Raw genomic sequence first — 15,941 nt, 5'->3', positions numbered from 1 at the left:
CTTTATCGTAAGTATCTACTTTCAATATTAGCATTTTTAAAAAATTGGTATGTTTTTTGTCATAAATTATAAAGCTTGAAATTAATAATTTATTGAGAAAAGATGGATTTAAAAAAAAATGGTACATGTTTCTTTCAATCTTCTGGTTTTTATGATTTCAATGTTTGTGAATAATAATTTTAGCAGGTTTTAGTAGATACAATATAATTATAAGTTTTAAAAAATATATATACAATACTATGCCTGCTTCTTACAAGTATGGCGGAGAATGTGTACAATGGCATAAACTACAAATGACGACCCCACTTAACCTACATGGACAAGATTATCTCCGGTATGCGTTGTAGTGGGTGCGCTGGGTTGAAGAGACAAGCGGGGGATGGAAACGGGAGTAGACTGGTCATGAAATAAGCAAACCTCACAGATTGTAAGTAACTCATGAAGAAGATTGTAAAATGCCCGTTTGGTTCGAGTAACCCCAGGGAGGGTATTTTATGCAAATTATATTTTTTTATTATGTGAATGATGAAAAATAAATTAATAAATCGTATTTCCTCGGTATCTACCAACGTTTGGTCAAAGTTATCAAAATTTGAAAAAAGTATTTATCCGAGTACATTCGCGAACACGCTCTCAAATTACTTGACAGTTCGCTGTTATTAGTCCACAGAACGCTCCGCGGACGCCATCGATCAGTGACATTTGCCGCAGTATTGTAGAGAGTCGCGCTTCATGTAAACAAGCCGATAGCGACCTCAACTCAATCCGTCTGAAATGTACGCCAAGGGGAAGGGGTCCACGGTCCCGTCGGACGCTCAGGCGAGGGAGAAGCTAGCCCTGTACGTGTACGAGTACTTGCTCCATGTCGGCGCGCAGAAGGCGGCGCAGACCTTCCTGTCCGAGATCCGCTGGGAGAAGAACATCACCCTGGGAGAGCCGCCGGGCTTCCTGCACTCCTGGTGGTGCGTGTTCTGGGACCTGTACTGCGCGGCCCCCGAGAGACGAGACACCTGCGAGCACTCCTCGGAGGCGAAGGCGTTCCACGACTACGGCTTCGTCAACTCGGGCTACGGCGTCAACGGAATCGGACACAATGCCGGCCCCGCGCCGCCTAACGACGGTAGGCGTCCATTCGCTTCTTTTATTTGCTATATTTTAATTATTTATTTATTGGCAAAGCACCTAAAACTGAGGGATACATTTTATTTTTATTTTTTAAAAATTATTTAGTTAGCTTGTACTACACTTAATAGTTAGTTTGTTTGATTGAGACAGACATTCGTTCGATAATGCCCTAACAAGGCGAAACAATTGTCGCAATATAATTTTTTAATGTGTTTTTGTTAATAAAATACAACTTAGTAGACTCAAAAAATCTTTGTTTGATTTTAAATTAATACATAAATTGAAATGGAGTTCTACAAATTAAACGCCAAATCAATAAACTAATGAGTTATTTAATTTCACACATTTGTTTTTCTCTCCTGTAAAATTTGGTCTGAGACAGATATACCCCTTTGCCTTTACACTACCGATATACGCCTTGAATATTTATTTATTTAAACTTCATGTACAGAAAATAAATAAGTACATTGGCGGGCTTATTGCTGAAAAGCAATATCTTCCAACCAACCAAAAACAGACTAGTGATATTGATCAAAACGTTTGATACCATATATAGCTGTTTGCAATCAGAGGGTAGATGGTACTTGAACATTAAAAAAAAACATAAATGACAAATTGATGATAATAAGGAAGGCAAAGGAAGAAGGGAGTTTAGGGAAGGAGGTAGAGGGAGGAGGTTTGATGGGCAGTTAGGATTCTAATGATAGATAGAAATGTGATGAATGAAGAAGACTATGGAAGTCTGGATCTCATATGTAAAAAGTGATCACTTTACAAACGTGTAACATTCACCAATTCCACCCACGACTGACAACCACACTACTCGAATTCTTGAAACTTTATTCGGCGATTAATTTTGAGACACCCTTGAAGTATAACGTATAATTTAATTTGTATATATATTTGTAATGTTTGATGGACAGTTAGGATTCTAATGATAAATATTATTTTTTGACATCTTATCGAAGATGAAGAAGAATATGGAAGTCTGGGTATTTACGGGGCTGATGACCGTCATAGGCTGGTTTAAGTGATCACTTTACACACGTGTAACATTCACCAATTCTACCCATTATTGACAACCACACTACTCAAATTCTTGGAAGTTCTTGTTCTTGAAAACATTGTTCTTGAATCACATGTTAATGTTGTAAATAAATTATCTGGTCAAATTATAAGCTTAAATAATAAAAATGAAAATGGTATTTTCTGGCGTTTCTCATGTGTGTGATTATAATCCAGGATTCGGACCTCACATACTAATATAAGAGTTTCTGCTTAGTAAAAAGCTTCTTTACATCTTACCAATAGATGTCTCTAGTGAAGTTCTAGTGATTTAAGAACAAGGCTTCTAATTTGGTTCATATATATATAACTTCCAAGAATTTGAGTAGTGTGGTTGTCAATAATGGGTAGAATTGGTGAATGTTACATGTGTGTAAAGTCCACCAGTAAATGTCAGTAAATGCCCAGACTTCCATATTCTTCTTCATCTTTGATGAGATGTCAAAAAATAATATGAAAATAACTCCTGTAATTGGAGATAATCCAGATTTTGTGAACAAGTATTTGGACACACTCAAAATGTTCTAATGATAAATAGTATTGTTTGTTATGTATGTATTTATTTTTTTGTTAAATTAAATTGAGTTTAATTGACAATTAAATTACTGAGACTTGTTATACGAGGTTCTGACCTCGAACCTATGTATAAATATATATATATACAAAATAAAAAGCTGCATAATCGGAGGGCATGTATGACTAGATGTATGGATGTGAAGGAGTGTATGTCAGGACAGAAGAGTGTGGCGTTCCATCCTCTCTGTCTACTCCTGCGGAGAAACGGCGTGTTGGTAGTAGTAGTTATACGAGACTTCACTCGGGAAAATCTAATGTATGGAAGTGAAACATGGAGTTGGCAAAAGAAGGATTAAAGTAGACTGAATGCAGTCGAAATGCGATCTCTCAGAAGAATGTGCGACAAAACGATGTATGATAGATGTGCGAATAGTGAAATAAGGAAGGAATGCAAAGCTGAGATAAGCATTATCCATCAAATTAAGAAAGGTGTGTTGAGATGGTTCGGACATGTAGAACGAATGAGTGAGGAAAGAACGGTAAAACAAATTTAAGAGGCGAATGTTAGCGGGAAAAGAAGCAGAGGAAGACCGAGAAAAACATGGCACGATCAGGTATGCCAAATACTTGAAAGTGATCAGGTTAGGAGTCGTAACAATCGGCGGGTATGTATGAGGAGATGCGTGAACGTGGAAGAGGCGATGAATGTTTGCAAGGACAGAGTGGTGTGGCGCTCTATTCTCTCTGCCTACCCCTGCGGGGAAGCGGCGTGATGGTTAGTTAGTTAGTTAGTTAGCACTCGGGAAAATAATATTCTGTAATATTTGTAAATGTGTAATAGCGCATCCGTGCGTGAAGTCTAAATAAACAACTTATGAGTTTGAAAATGATTGCAGTGGGGATGGGGGGCGGCATGCCGGCGGGCTTCTTCCCTTCGGCGGGGCTGCGGCCCTCGCCGCCCGGCGCGCCCTCGCCGCAGCTGCTGGGCGCCGGCCCGCAGCCCTTCATGGGCTCCTGGTACCCGGGCCCCCGCCCGCAGGTGCGCATGCCCATGCCCAACGACTTCAACGGCCCGCCGGGTGAGCAATTTTGTAAATACAGCGAAACCTCTGTCTATCGTTCCTCGAATAATCGTTTTCCCCGATGCGTCGTTTATTTCTTCTACCCCGAATTCATTTCATGCAAAAATAGATTGCATCGATCTTTTCTATCCAACATTTTACCGCATTCATCGTTTGAATTACGCTACATATTTGATATAATTTATCTGTTTTTTTTTACATTTTCTCAATTTTGTTACATTCGACGATAATATTTTTTTTATATTATTTTTTGACATCTCGTCAAAGATGAAGAAGAATATGGAAGTCTGGGCATTTACGGGGCTGACGATCGTCATAAGCTGGTTTAAGCGATCACTTTACACACGTGTAACATTCACCAATAGTGATTCAAGAACAAGGTTTCTAAATTGGTTCATATATATAGAATTTCCAAGATTTTGAGTAGTGTGGTTATCAATAATGGGTAGAATTGGTACTTAAACCAGCCTATGACAGTCGTCAGCCCCGTAAATGCCCAGACTTCCATATTCTTCTTCATCTTTGATGAGATGTTAAAAAACAATATGAAAATAAATCCCGTAATTGGATATAAGATCCACGACTGACGACTGTCATAGGCTGGTTTAAGTTATCACTTTACATACGTGTAACATTCACCAATTCTACCCATTATTGACAACCACACTACTCAAATTCTCGGAAGTTCTATATATATGAACCAATTTAGAAACCTTGTTCTCGAGTCACTAGAACTTCACTAGAGACATCTATTGGTGAGATGTAAAGAAGCTTTTTATTAAGCAGAAACTCTTATATTAGTATGTGAGGTCCGAATCCTGGATTATAATCACACACATGAGAAACGCCAGAAAATACAATTTTCATTTTTATTATGAAGCTTATAATTTGACCAGATAATTTATTTACAACATTTTGAGTGTGTCCAAATACTTGTTCAAATCCAGATTTTGTGAACAAGTATTTGGACACACTCAAAATGTTACATTATTTTTTAACGTGTGGGATACAGACTATGGAAAGCTTGTGTGATGGATACAGCAGAAGAGGTCTGAAGATCTTTGGGTCCTGTTCAACTTTGTATTTTTTTTAAATTAATACATTTATTTACATCCAAAACTTGTATTCTTAAAATTTCAACCTACCAATGGTTATGCTATTGGAGGACGGTATCTTTACTCGATCATATATCCTTGTATATTGACTTCTTTATCCCGAATTCATTGTTTTCCCGCATTCGTAGTTTATTTCACTAGGTGCCTTTAAAACGATAGATGGAGGTTTCACTGTAGTGTAAATTTTGTGTCGGGTTGTGGTCCCGTGGTTAGTGTCGCGGACTCTTAGGTCAGAGTTTCTCGGTTCGAACTCACTCTACCACAATTTGATACCTATTTGTAATAATGAGCCGCCCAGGCTCACAGAAACAGTATGAAATTGAAATATTTGTGTAAACAGTAAATCAAAAAAAAAAAAAAGTCCGCCTCCGTAGTGTAATGGTCAGCACGCTCGGCTACCGTTCTGGAGGTCCCGGGTTCGATTCCCAAGGGGGTAAAAAAGATGTAAGTGATTTTTTCACTGTCATATTTATTCAATATTACCCTGGACTGGTACCTGAAGCGGGGGGCTGATCACCTTTCCTTCATGTGTAAACGATCAAGATTACACTGCGTTTGAATTACGCAGTGCCCTATGCACCATTGGGGTGCGGATAAGGGTTTTAAAAATGTATATATTAATTTTTTGTTGTTGAATAAATTGAATAGATTTCAGAGTCACTTGGACGTTAGATACATAATTTAAAAAAAAAATCAAAATTGACAAAAATGTAGTAAGAGCACTTTACGTTTGAGATGCTTGTTACAGGGCAGCCCATGATGGGCAACTCCCTGGAGCGCGGCGGGCCCGGCATGATGGGCCCCCGCATGAACCCGCCGCGGGGGCCCGCCGGCGCCATGGGCCCCATGAGCCCCTCCGCCTACCCGCCGCTGCGGGGCCCGCCTCCGCAGGGACCCGGTGAGTCTTGTTCTTCTCTCTGCGTCCCCCGACCTCTTATACAGTGGAAACTCGCTATACGTCCTTCTTTTTAACCTTTTAACCGCGTCAACTTTGTTCCTGAGAGACGCCTGTACGTGGCGGTATTTAGCTGTTTTTAAAATGATTACTTTTATCATGTATTTAGTTAAGAAACGATTTATTTTCCTAAACAAAAACGTTCAATGGGATTCATTGTGCCTTTTTGGTACTCTATAATACACGGGTGTCACATTATTCTTGAAATATATCGTAATATAAACAAATAAGATCGTAACATAAATAAATCAAAGCGCGCATCGTGTGTCACTCTTACCCACTGGCGATGCGTAGCGTCGAGAGTGAGACAGATATAGGGCATGATTATGGCGCGGACTAATTACCGACCGCAAGAAAAATCAGGGATCTGTTCTTTTATTTATCCTTGTGATGTTACAAATTATTAGTCAGATATTTCAACAGATGTCATAAGGCCGAGGATTGACGTATTATTTTATCCAAAGTTCCACACCATGAAAAAATCCCTCCAAGTTGAACTGAGGTTCGAAACTTGGACCTAAGTGAAAACACAAACGGTTATGTCTGCCGCGTGTGGAGAATGTTTTGTAAAAACACATACGATTATGCGAGCCGCGTGGATAGAGTTAATGGCTTTTCACCCCTTTTGGATGTTATAGCCAGTGTCGAGTTATTTTTTATTTCCACTTTTTACATTTGACTTTCAAGTGTTAGTATTCCTGTTAGTGGGGCTAGTTTTACTAGTAATGTTAGTTTGTTTAGTGACTTATCATACGCCTTCACAAATTTATACAATTAATTTTAAGATATTTGATGTATGACTAGATGTATGGATGTGAGGGAGGCGAGGAGTGTATGTCAGGACAGAAGAGTGTGGCGTTCCATCCTCTCTGCCTACCCCTGCGGGGAAACGGCGTGATGGTAGTAGTAGTAGTAGTTAAGATATTTACAAATTTTATTTTTGTATAATTGTGGATAATTTAGATTTTGGAACAGGTAGATGATTTCGTGTATTTGGGTAGTATGTTTTCTAGGGATGGAAAGATTGATAAAGACATAGAAAGGAGAGTGAATGCTGGGAACAAAGTGAATGGTGCACTGAAATCAGTTATAGCAAATATAAACCTATCAGCGGAAGCTAAACTGGCAGTGCACAACGGAGTCCTGGTTCCAACTCTAATGTATGGCAGTGAAACATGGAGTTGGCAAACGAAGGATGAAAGTAGACTGAATGCAGTCGAAATGCGATCTCTCAGAAGAATGTGCGACAAAACGATGTATGATAGATGTCAATCAAGAAAGGTGTATTGAGAGGGTTTGGACATGTAGAACGAATGAGTGAGGAAAGAACGGTAAAACAAATTTATGAGGCGAATGTTAGTGGGAAAAGAAGCAGAGGAAGACCGAGAAAAACATGGCACGATCAGGTATGCCAAATACTTGAAAGTGGTCAGGTTAGGAGTCGTAACAATCGGCGGGTATGTATGAGGAGATGCATGAACGTGGAAGAGGCGAAGAATGTTTGCAAGGACAGAGTGGTGTGGCGCTCTATTCTCTCTGCCTACCCCTGCGGAGAAGTGGCGTGATGGTTAGTTAGTTAGTTAGTTAGTTCAACCACGTCAATGTATAATATATATTTATGCCAAAAAAATATAAGAAATTTCTTAATTTGGTAGGTGTACCTTGAATAGGAAAAGTTTGTGTAGTGTGTAATGTGCGGTGTGTGTTACAGGCATGCCGCCGGGCATGGGCATGGGCGCGCGGGCGGCGTGGCAGGGCGGCGGGCCCGTGGCGTACGCGGGCGGCTCCCCGGGCGGGGGCTACGGCGCGCCCCCCTCGGGCGCCGGCCCCCCGGGCCCCGGCACGCCCATCATGCCCTCCCCGCAGGACTCCAGCAACTCCGGTGAGTCGCCCCATTCATCAGCCCAACCACTAATTGGATGGGGGAGCATTCAACAGTCATTTAAAGCCTATTATCAACCCTTCACTGCATAGTGTATCCAATTTGTTACATACCCAAAAGTTAGTGTTAAAACATTCTTTAAAAATATACGCAACCATTCTTTGTTGTTGCTGATTAGATACATTCATACTCACGTATATAGTTCATAATTTATCCATAAGACGCGCTATGGACGCCAAAATAACAACTTCACTTGTCTCTCCAAGACGAACTGTCACTGCCGTCATCTCTTCTCCGTCTTATTCCTCATTGCTGAGGGTTGTGACCCTTGCAGAAGCAATGACTCTTCTCCAGTTATCCCTTGCCTGCGCTGCACGTAGCGCAGGCCAACCACCGAGGTGCCTGCTACTGCCTTAATTTGATCGGTCCATCGTGCGAGGGATCTTCCTCTCCCTCTCTTTCCCTCCAGGCTACCGATCACAACTAGTCGTTCCAGGCCATCTGAAAGAACTGGAGAATCCGTCGGGTACAGACATTGGCCAGAGTCAAGCCATCCAAGCATAGTTCCTGGCGAATGGACAATGCAGTCATGCAGTCATGCAAAAAAAAGCCATGCAGTGAAGGGTTAAAATCATCCGCAGGTGACTCCTTCCACACTACCTATAGAACACATCCTAACACCAACAAAATGGTCTGTTTTATTATGTATAATACATGTTTTTTATTTATTTATTAAACGTCTAATGCCTTTAATTTATTTACTGTAACTGCAGACAGTTGGTAGAATTCCATATTGAATTGTTGGGTTATATATCCCAAATTAAACGAGGTTTGTTGGATTGAATTCTACATTTATTTATGTATATGTTAATACGTGACGCGTTTCCTCTTCTTAGGACATTATCAAACACACTATTCTAATTGGTGAGTGTTTGATAATGTCCTAAGAAGAGGAAACGCGTCACGTATTAACATTTACATAAATAAATGTAGAATTCAATCCAACAAACCTTGTTTTATTTTTGATATATTACCCGACAGTTCAAAAACTTACTATTAAAATCATCTGCAGGTGACTCCTTCCACACTACCTGTAGAACACATCCTAACATCAACAAAATGGTGTATTTTATTATGTATTATGGTTTTTATTTATTTATTGAACGACTAATGCCTTTAACATGGTAAATACATATATACGGCACCGGCGAGTGTTTTTGCCTAGAATTTTCACTCATGAATTACATGAAATTATAGTAACTTTAAACATAAAGAGTAAGTCCACTCACGAGTAGGCATAGGCTATGAAACTTATAAAGTTGAAGCCTGAGTGGGGACATGATAAACGGTGTTGCATAAGCCGTAGCTAGATTTCAGAGTCACTTGGACGTTAGGTAATTAAAAAAAAAAATATATATATATATATATATATATATATATATATATATATATATATATATATATATATATATATATATATATATATATATATATATATATATATATATATATATATAAATATGATAAATCCCTTACCGCACCCCAATGGTGCATAGGGCACTGCATCATATAAACGCAGTGTTATCTCGATCGATTACACATGAAGGAAAGGTGATCAGCCCTCCACTTCAGGTACCAGTCCAGTGTAATATTGAATAAATATTAGAGTGAAAAAATCACATTTATTTATTAAACCCCCCTGGGAATGGAACCCGGGACCTCCAGAACGGTAGCGGAGCATGCTGACCATTACACTACGGAGGCGGACAAGACTATATATATATATATATATATATATACGGCATTTTATTTATTGTTTGGGCATTAACTCTGTGGTAAGACATGTGACAATGATTAAGGAAACACTTGTTTTTATACCACTTGAGTTTTATTAAAGACTACTAGTTTAGGAAGTTAAACTTCCATCGTCGGGTCTAAATAATAACTGACGTCTAATAATAACGGGTCTAATAATTATTCAGACCTGACGGTGGAAGTTTAGCTTCCGAAACTAGTAGTCTTTAATAAAACTTAAGTGGTTTAACTTAAAAGTGGTCAGGTTAGGAGTCGAAACAATCGGCGGGTATGTATGAGGAGATGCATGAACGTGGAAGAGGCGAAGAATGTTTGCAAGGACAGAGTGGTGTGGCGTTCTGTTCTCTCTGCCTACCCCTGCGGGGAAGCGGCGTGATAGTTAGTTAGTTTGTATAAAAACAAGTGTTTCCTTAATCATTATATACAGTATGTCCGCCTCTCTAGTGTAATGTTCAGCACGCTCGGCTACCGTTCTGGAGGTCCCGGGTTCGATTCCCAGGGGGGGATCAAATAAATATAAGTGATTTTTTCACTGTAATATTTATTCAGTATCACCCTGGACTGGTGCCTGAAGCGGAGGGCTGATCACCTTTATGCGTGTGTTAACTAACGATCAAGATAACTTCATTAATTGATTCGCCAGTCACTTTGTGGTAAAATCTATCCATTTTTAATAAAAAAAATTACTTAGTAAATACCACTGTTTCACAAAATCTACTGTGACACGTGTTTTGATGCATTTTGCATCATTTTAAAAAAATGATGCGGAATGCATCGAAACACGTGTCACATTAGATTTTAAGAAATAGTGGTATTTACTAAGATTTTTTAAAAATAAAGATTAAGGTAACACTGCGTTTATATGATGCGGTGCCCTATGCATCCTTGGTGTTATGGGTTCTAGTTGAACACCAACTTAATTTAACAGAAGGGAAGCAAGATGAAAGCGGATTACTTTTAACACAAATTTATTCAGTTCTAGAAAATTACAGTCAAGAAATATTTAAGAATAATCGCGTGATTCTAATGTGAGAACAGTTGGAGGACGTGTCGATCACTGGACGGGCGGTGACGGAATGTGACGTTCTGGTTCCTGTTCGGGCCGAGCTCGGTTTGGGTGTTCGATTATGCTCGTTCATTCGATTGTCGAGTTGCCACAGCGTGTTCGATTATGCTCGTTCATTAGATTGTTGTGGGTTGCCACAGTGTGCGGATAATGGTCTGAATGAAATGAATGAATGATATACGATACGTCTCTTGTGATGATGGCGAGTGTACAGTGCGGTAAAACAGTAAAAGTTATCATTTTATGAGATGCGTTAACGATCAAGTTAACACTGCGTTTAAATGATACGGTGCCCTATGCACCATCGGAATGCGGATAAGGGTCTGAATGAAATGAACGAATGATATACGAGACGTCTCTCGGGATAATTGTTGACACATCTCATAAAATTATAACATTTACTGTTTTACCAATGAATATTGTTTTGTTGTTACAGGGCTGGGCGGCGTGGACGGCATGAAGTCGTCGCCCGGGGGCGTCGGGGGCGGCGGCGTGGGCGGGGGCCCCTCCACGCCGCGCGACGACTCGGCCGGGGGCATGGCGGAGTACAACCTAGGTAACTACTTAGCCGTAAGACAAATGTCGGAAAGAATAACTACTCCGTGCCACAGCTAATTTAGGTACACAAAGCACATCACACGTAGAAGCACACTTTTACACTAAAAACAGACCCAAACATATCACCTTGGCAGATAATAAACAAGGGATATTAAGTGACACAACAAAGAAAAAAAACCTAGGTAACTATGCCCCCACTAGATCCAATCCTCCCAACTAACTCTTCACATTGTCTTCGGGACTGTCGGTCAACTGCGGGACACGGCAAATGCCGTTTTTGTCGACTGTCGGTTTTCGGCGGGAGACGGCAATATACGGGTTTGTTATCAGCGTGAAATAAAACGCCTCGAAGGGTAATTCGCTACCCGGGTGCTAGGCAATAGTCTGTCCACGTTATTTGAGATGTCTTGTCCGGATTGGCTAGTGTGCCGCTTGTAAAGGCGTCGCCAGAAATCTAGAGTTTTTATGCGATCTCAATCTCCAGTTTAGTTTGAGTCATTTCACGTATCGGACTATTTTTCGGTCCCGGGTTCGATTCCCTGGGGGGTGAAAATAAATATTAGTGATTTTGCGCTGTAATGTTTATTTAATATTACCCTGGACTGGTTCCTGAAGCGCAAGAGTCATCACCTTGCCTTTGTGTAAGTAATGATCAAGATAACACTGCGTCAATTCGATGCAGTGCCCTATGCACCATTGGGTTCGGATAAGGGTTATGAGTAAGTTTTAAGTTGTATTTTATTGTTGAAAAACGCATAAAAAATAATATTGTGACAATTGTTTCGCCAGTTATGGCATTTTCAAACCAATGTGAAGGTAAAATGTTACCCCACATAGTGTTAATCCCTTCAAACTCCCTGCGACACTACAAGATTATTATATATATTTTTTAAATAAAATTAAAAACTTAACAAAATAAAGATGAAAAAGTAAAACTTTAGCAAGCATGTACTACAAGAAAAAGCAGCTTCAATCTGTCCCTTCAATGAACAATCTAAGCAAAATTTTAAATCTACACAAACTTAGGGAATTAACATTTAACCTTTTAACCGCGTCAACTATGTTCCAGAGAGACACTCGTACGCGGCGGTATTTCGCCGTTTTTAAAATGATTACTTTTATCATGTATTAAGAAAGAAGTTAAGAAACGATTTATTTTCCTAAACAAAAACGTTCAATGGGATTCATTGTGCCTTTTTGGTACTCTATAATACACTTGTGTCACATTATTCTTGAAATATATCGTATTATAAACAAATAAGATTGTAACATAAATAAATCAAAGCACGCATCGTGTGTCTGCACTCTTACCCACTGGCGATGCGTAGCGTCGAGAGTGAGACAGATATAGGGCATGATTACGGTGCGGACTAATTACCGACCGCAAGAAAAATCAGGGATCTGTTCTTTTATTTATCCTTGTGATGTTACAAATTATTGGTCAGATATTTCAACAGATGTCATAAGGCCGAGGATTGACGCATTATTTTATCCAAAGTTCCACACCATGAAAAAATCCCTCCAAGTTGAACTGAGGTTCGAAACTTGGAGCAAAGTAAAAACACATACGGTTATGTCAGCCGCGTATGGGCCATGTTTTATGAAAACACATACGGTTATGCGAGCCGCGTGGATCCGGTTAACAAACTTAAGTAATTAACATCTAATAGTCTTGGAGAAACTGTTTTGGAGCTATGAAAAATGAGTGTCTTTGCGCAAGTCTGGATTTAGAAAAAGGGATTTCTAATAAACTATTCATCCTTTGGCTAGATGTATTATTACATTTAGGAAATAAATGTTGGTGCATAAAAACGTATCTTAGACACTGTTGGCAATAGATTTCTCGTAGCTCCAAAAGTTCAGCTTCCTGAAATAATTGGTTGGAAAAATTCTTCGCCTCTTCCACGTTCATGCATCTCCTCATACTTACCCGCCGATTGTTTCGACTACTAACCTGACCGCTTTCAAGTATTTGGCATACCTGATCGTGCCAAGATTCTCTCGGTCTTCCTCAGCTCCTTTTTCCAATTTCATTCGCCTCATAAAATTGTTTTACCGTACTTTCCTCACTCATTCGTTCTACATGTCCAAACCATCTCAACACACCTTTCTTGATTTTATCAATAATGCTTGTCTCAGCTTTGCATCCCTTCCTTATTTCACTATTGGAACATCTATGATGCGTGGTTTTGCCGCACTGAGAGATGGCATTTCGACTGCATTCAGTCTAATTTCATCCTTCTTTTGCCAACTCCATGTTTCACTTTGATACATTAGGGTACCTGATCCTGATTATACCTGACCGTGGCAAGTTTTTCTCGGTCTTCCTCTACATGTGTAGTTGCTCACTAATAGCCGGTTGATAAGACTGTTTCTATTAAGGCGGGTTCGGCGGCCCCGGCGGCGACCAGAGCGACCAGACCGAGTCGGCGGCCATCCTCAAGATCAAGGAGAGCATGCAGGAGGAGGCCAAGCGCTTCGAGAAGGACTCGGACCACCCGGACTTCTTCATGCCCTAGGAGCCCCGCCCCCCGCTCCCCGGCCTTGTCCGCCTACTCCCGCATACACGACACACGGTACATACGAGTTTCATCCGCCCCGCGGCGTAATGCTCGTGTTTAGCCGAGGTCCCGGGTTGTATTGAATATTAGCAATTTTACACTGTAATATTTATTTGATATTACCCTGGACTGGTCCCTGAATGTAACCTTCATATTTTTATGTAGTATTATGTTAACAGTTGTGGCCCCAAGGATCGGTTTATTTTTACTAATTTGGCAGCCAGTGTGTTAATAACTGTGTGCATTTAAAATGCTATTATATATATATATGTGTATATATATATATATATATATATATATATATATATATATATATATATATATATATATACACATATATATGTGTCCGCCTCCTTTGTGTAATGGTCGCCACGTTCGGCTACCGTACTGTAGGTCCCGGGTCGGATTCCCAGGGGGGTCAAATAAATATAAGTGATTTTTTCACTCTAATATTTATCCAATTCCACCTTGGACAGGTACCTGAAGTGGAGGGTCGATGCAGTGCCCTATGCACCATCGGGTGCGGATGAGGGTTGAAGAAGAACATTATATATATATATATATATATATATATATATATATATATATATATATATATATATGTGTGTCAATTTTTAATTGAAGGAGTGTTCCTTGAACTGTGATGACGGACATCTCCGATCTTGGATTTACATCTTGTTTGTACGGACCGCCGACGGCTTTCCATCACGAATCGCTGATAATGTGATTTTTGTTTTTAGATAAATATTTTTTTTTTAAATTTTTTTTAAATAGCATTGTAGAATATATATTGTATAAAAATATATATGGAATATTTAAAAATATAGGTATGTGAGATATTATTTAAATTATGTGTTTTTAAGTTAGGGTTTTCACAAAAATGTAGCGTAACGGATCCAGTCAATTTGACAACTACCCGCATTGGTTGCATTCGCGGGCAGTTGTCAAGTTGACTGGTTCCGTTCAAAAAGTTGCATCGCCCAATTATTTTCCACTCTCTTGTGACGCACGGCGAATATGTTTATACCAACCATCACGCCGCTTCACCGCAGGGGTAGGCAGAGAAAATAGAACGCCAAATCGCTCTGTCTCTGCAAACTTTCTTTGTCTCCTCATACATACCGGCCGACTATAGATTATGACTCCCGACATGACCGCTTCCAAGTACTTTGCACACCCGACCGTGCCAAGTTTTTCTCGGTCTTTCTCTCCTCCTTTTTCCTTGAATATGTTATCTACTATAGTTTCGGGAGGAGTGTGGAAATCACGTACCCCCGAAACTAGTAGTAGTTTGGGACAAATAAACTACCATTGAAAATGTTAATCCACTATAGTTTTGCAAAGAGAGTCAATTCAATGCATGCCAAAAATCATGTACTCCCGAAACTAGTTGTAGTTTGGAACAAATAAACTACCATTAATTAATTTGATTGTTAATGCACCTTAGTTTCGGGAGAAGAATATGATTCGATGTATTTTTTTATTATTTTATTATTATTTTTAATTGGAGGTCTTGTACTCCCGCAACTGGTAGTAGCGCAACTATATCATTGCGTCATCTTTGGCGAGAATGCGGTGCCAATTTACACTATATTTATAAATATACTTGAATCAAGACAATTCTACTTTAAAATATGTATAAATTATACTGTTGTGTAATTTTGTATAAGATGTTAAATTTTAGTGTTTTATGTTAAATTTGTATTTCGGAGTGAATGTGAATGTCCAAGTGCCCTACGCACCGCGAGGATGGGACGCCTCGCGTCAATGCTCGCTATGCGAGTCTCAACAGAGACGGAAAGGCTCGGGAGGTTGCGTATGTCAAGTATTTTCATGCCTGGAATGTTATTTCAACTTATCTTCGTCTATGTCAAGACACCCGTTTCAAAACTCGACTGCGGAAGAATCAAAATGTACTGTAGTCTAGTGGTTAGCACGCTAGGCCACCGCGCCGGAGGTCCCAGGCTCAATTCCCAGCAGGGTCAAATAAATATGTGTCCAAATACTTGTTCACAAATCTGGGTTTTCTCCGTTCGGAGCTTTTTTCTTGACATCTGAACAAGACGGATGAAGAAGAATATGGAAGTCTGGGTGTTTATGCCGAGCTTACGACCCGTCACAGGCTGGCTAAGCGATCACTTTACACACGTGCAACATTCACCATTCTGCCCGTGGTCGCGACGACCACACATCTCAAATTT

General features: G+C 39.8%; 1 protein-coding gene across 2 annotated transcripts; it reads left to right on the top strand.

Moving 5' to 3' along the window:
• Positions 1-650: 650 nt before the first annotated feature.
• LOC148303630 (single-stranded DNA-binding protein-like) lies at positions 651-13,832 on the top strand. Of its 2 annotated transcripts, none has more exons than XM_088269635.1 (6): positions 651-1,120; positions 3,603-3,785; positions 5,652-5,801; positions 7,570-7,740; positions 11,058-11,177; positions 13,562-13,832. In XM_088269635.1, the coding sequence occupies exons 1-6, from the start codon at positions 775-777 to the stop codon at positions 13,696-13,698; spliced, it is 1,107 nt and encodes a 368-aa protein (XP_088125761.1). In that variant the 5' UTR covers positions 651-774; the 3' UTR covers positions 13,699-13,832. The 2 variants fall into 2 exon arrangements, with proteins under 2 accessions (XP_088125761.1, XP_088125762.1); XM_088269636.1 differs by having other exon boundaries at positions 13,547-13,685.
• The last annotated feature ends 2,109 nt before the right edge of the window (positions 13,833-15,941 follow it).

Source organism: Brachycentrus maculatus, unplaced genomic scaffold (genome assembly GCF_059751285.1).
Source record: "Brachycentrus maculatus isolate JH-2025_06_01 unplaced genomic scaffold, ASM5975128v1 h1tg000359l, whole genome shotgun sequence".
Lineage (NCBI taxonomy): Eukaryota > Metazoa > Arthropoda > Insecta > Trichoptera > Brachycentridae > Brachycentrus > Brachycentrus maculatus.
This window is presented reverse-complemented; position numbering and strand designations above follow the sequence as displayed.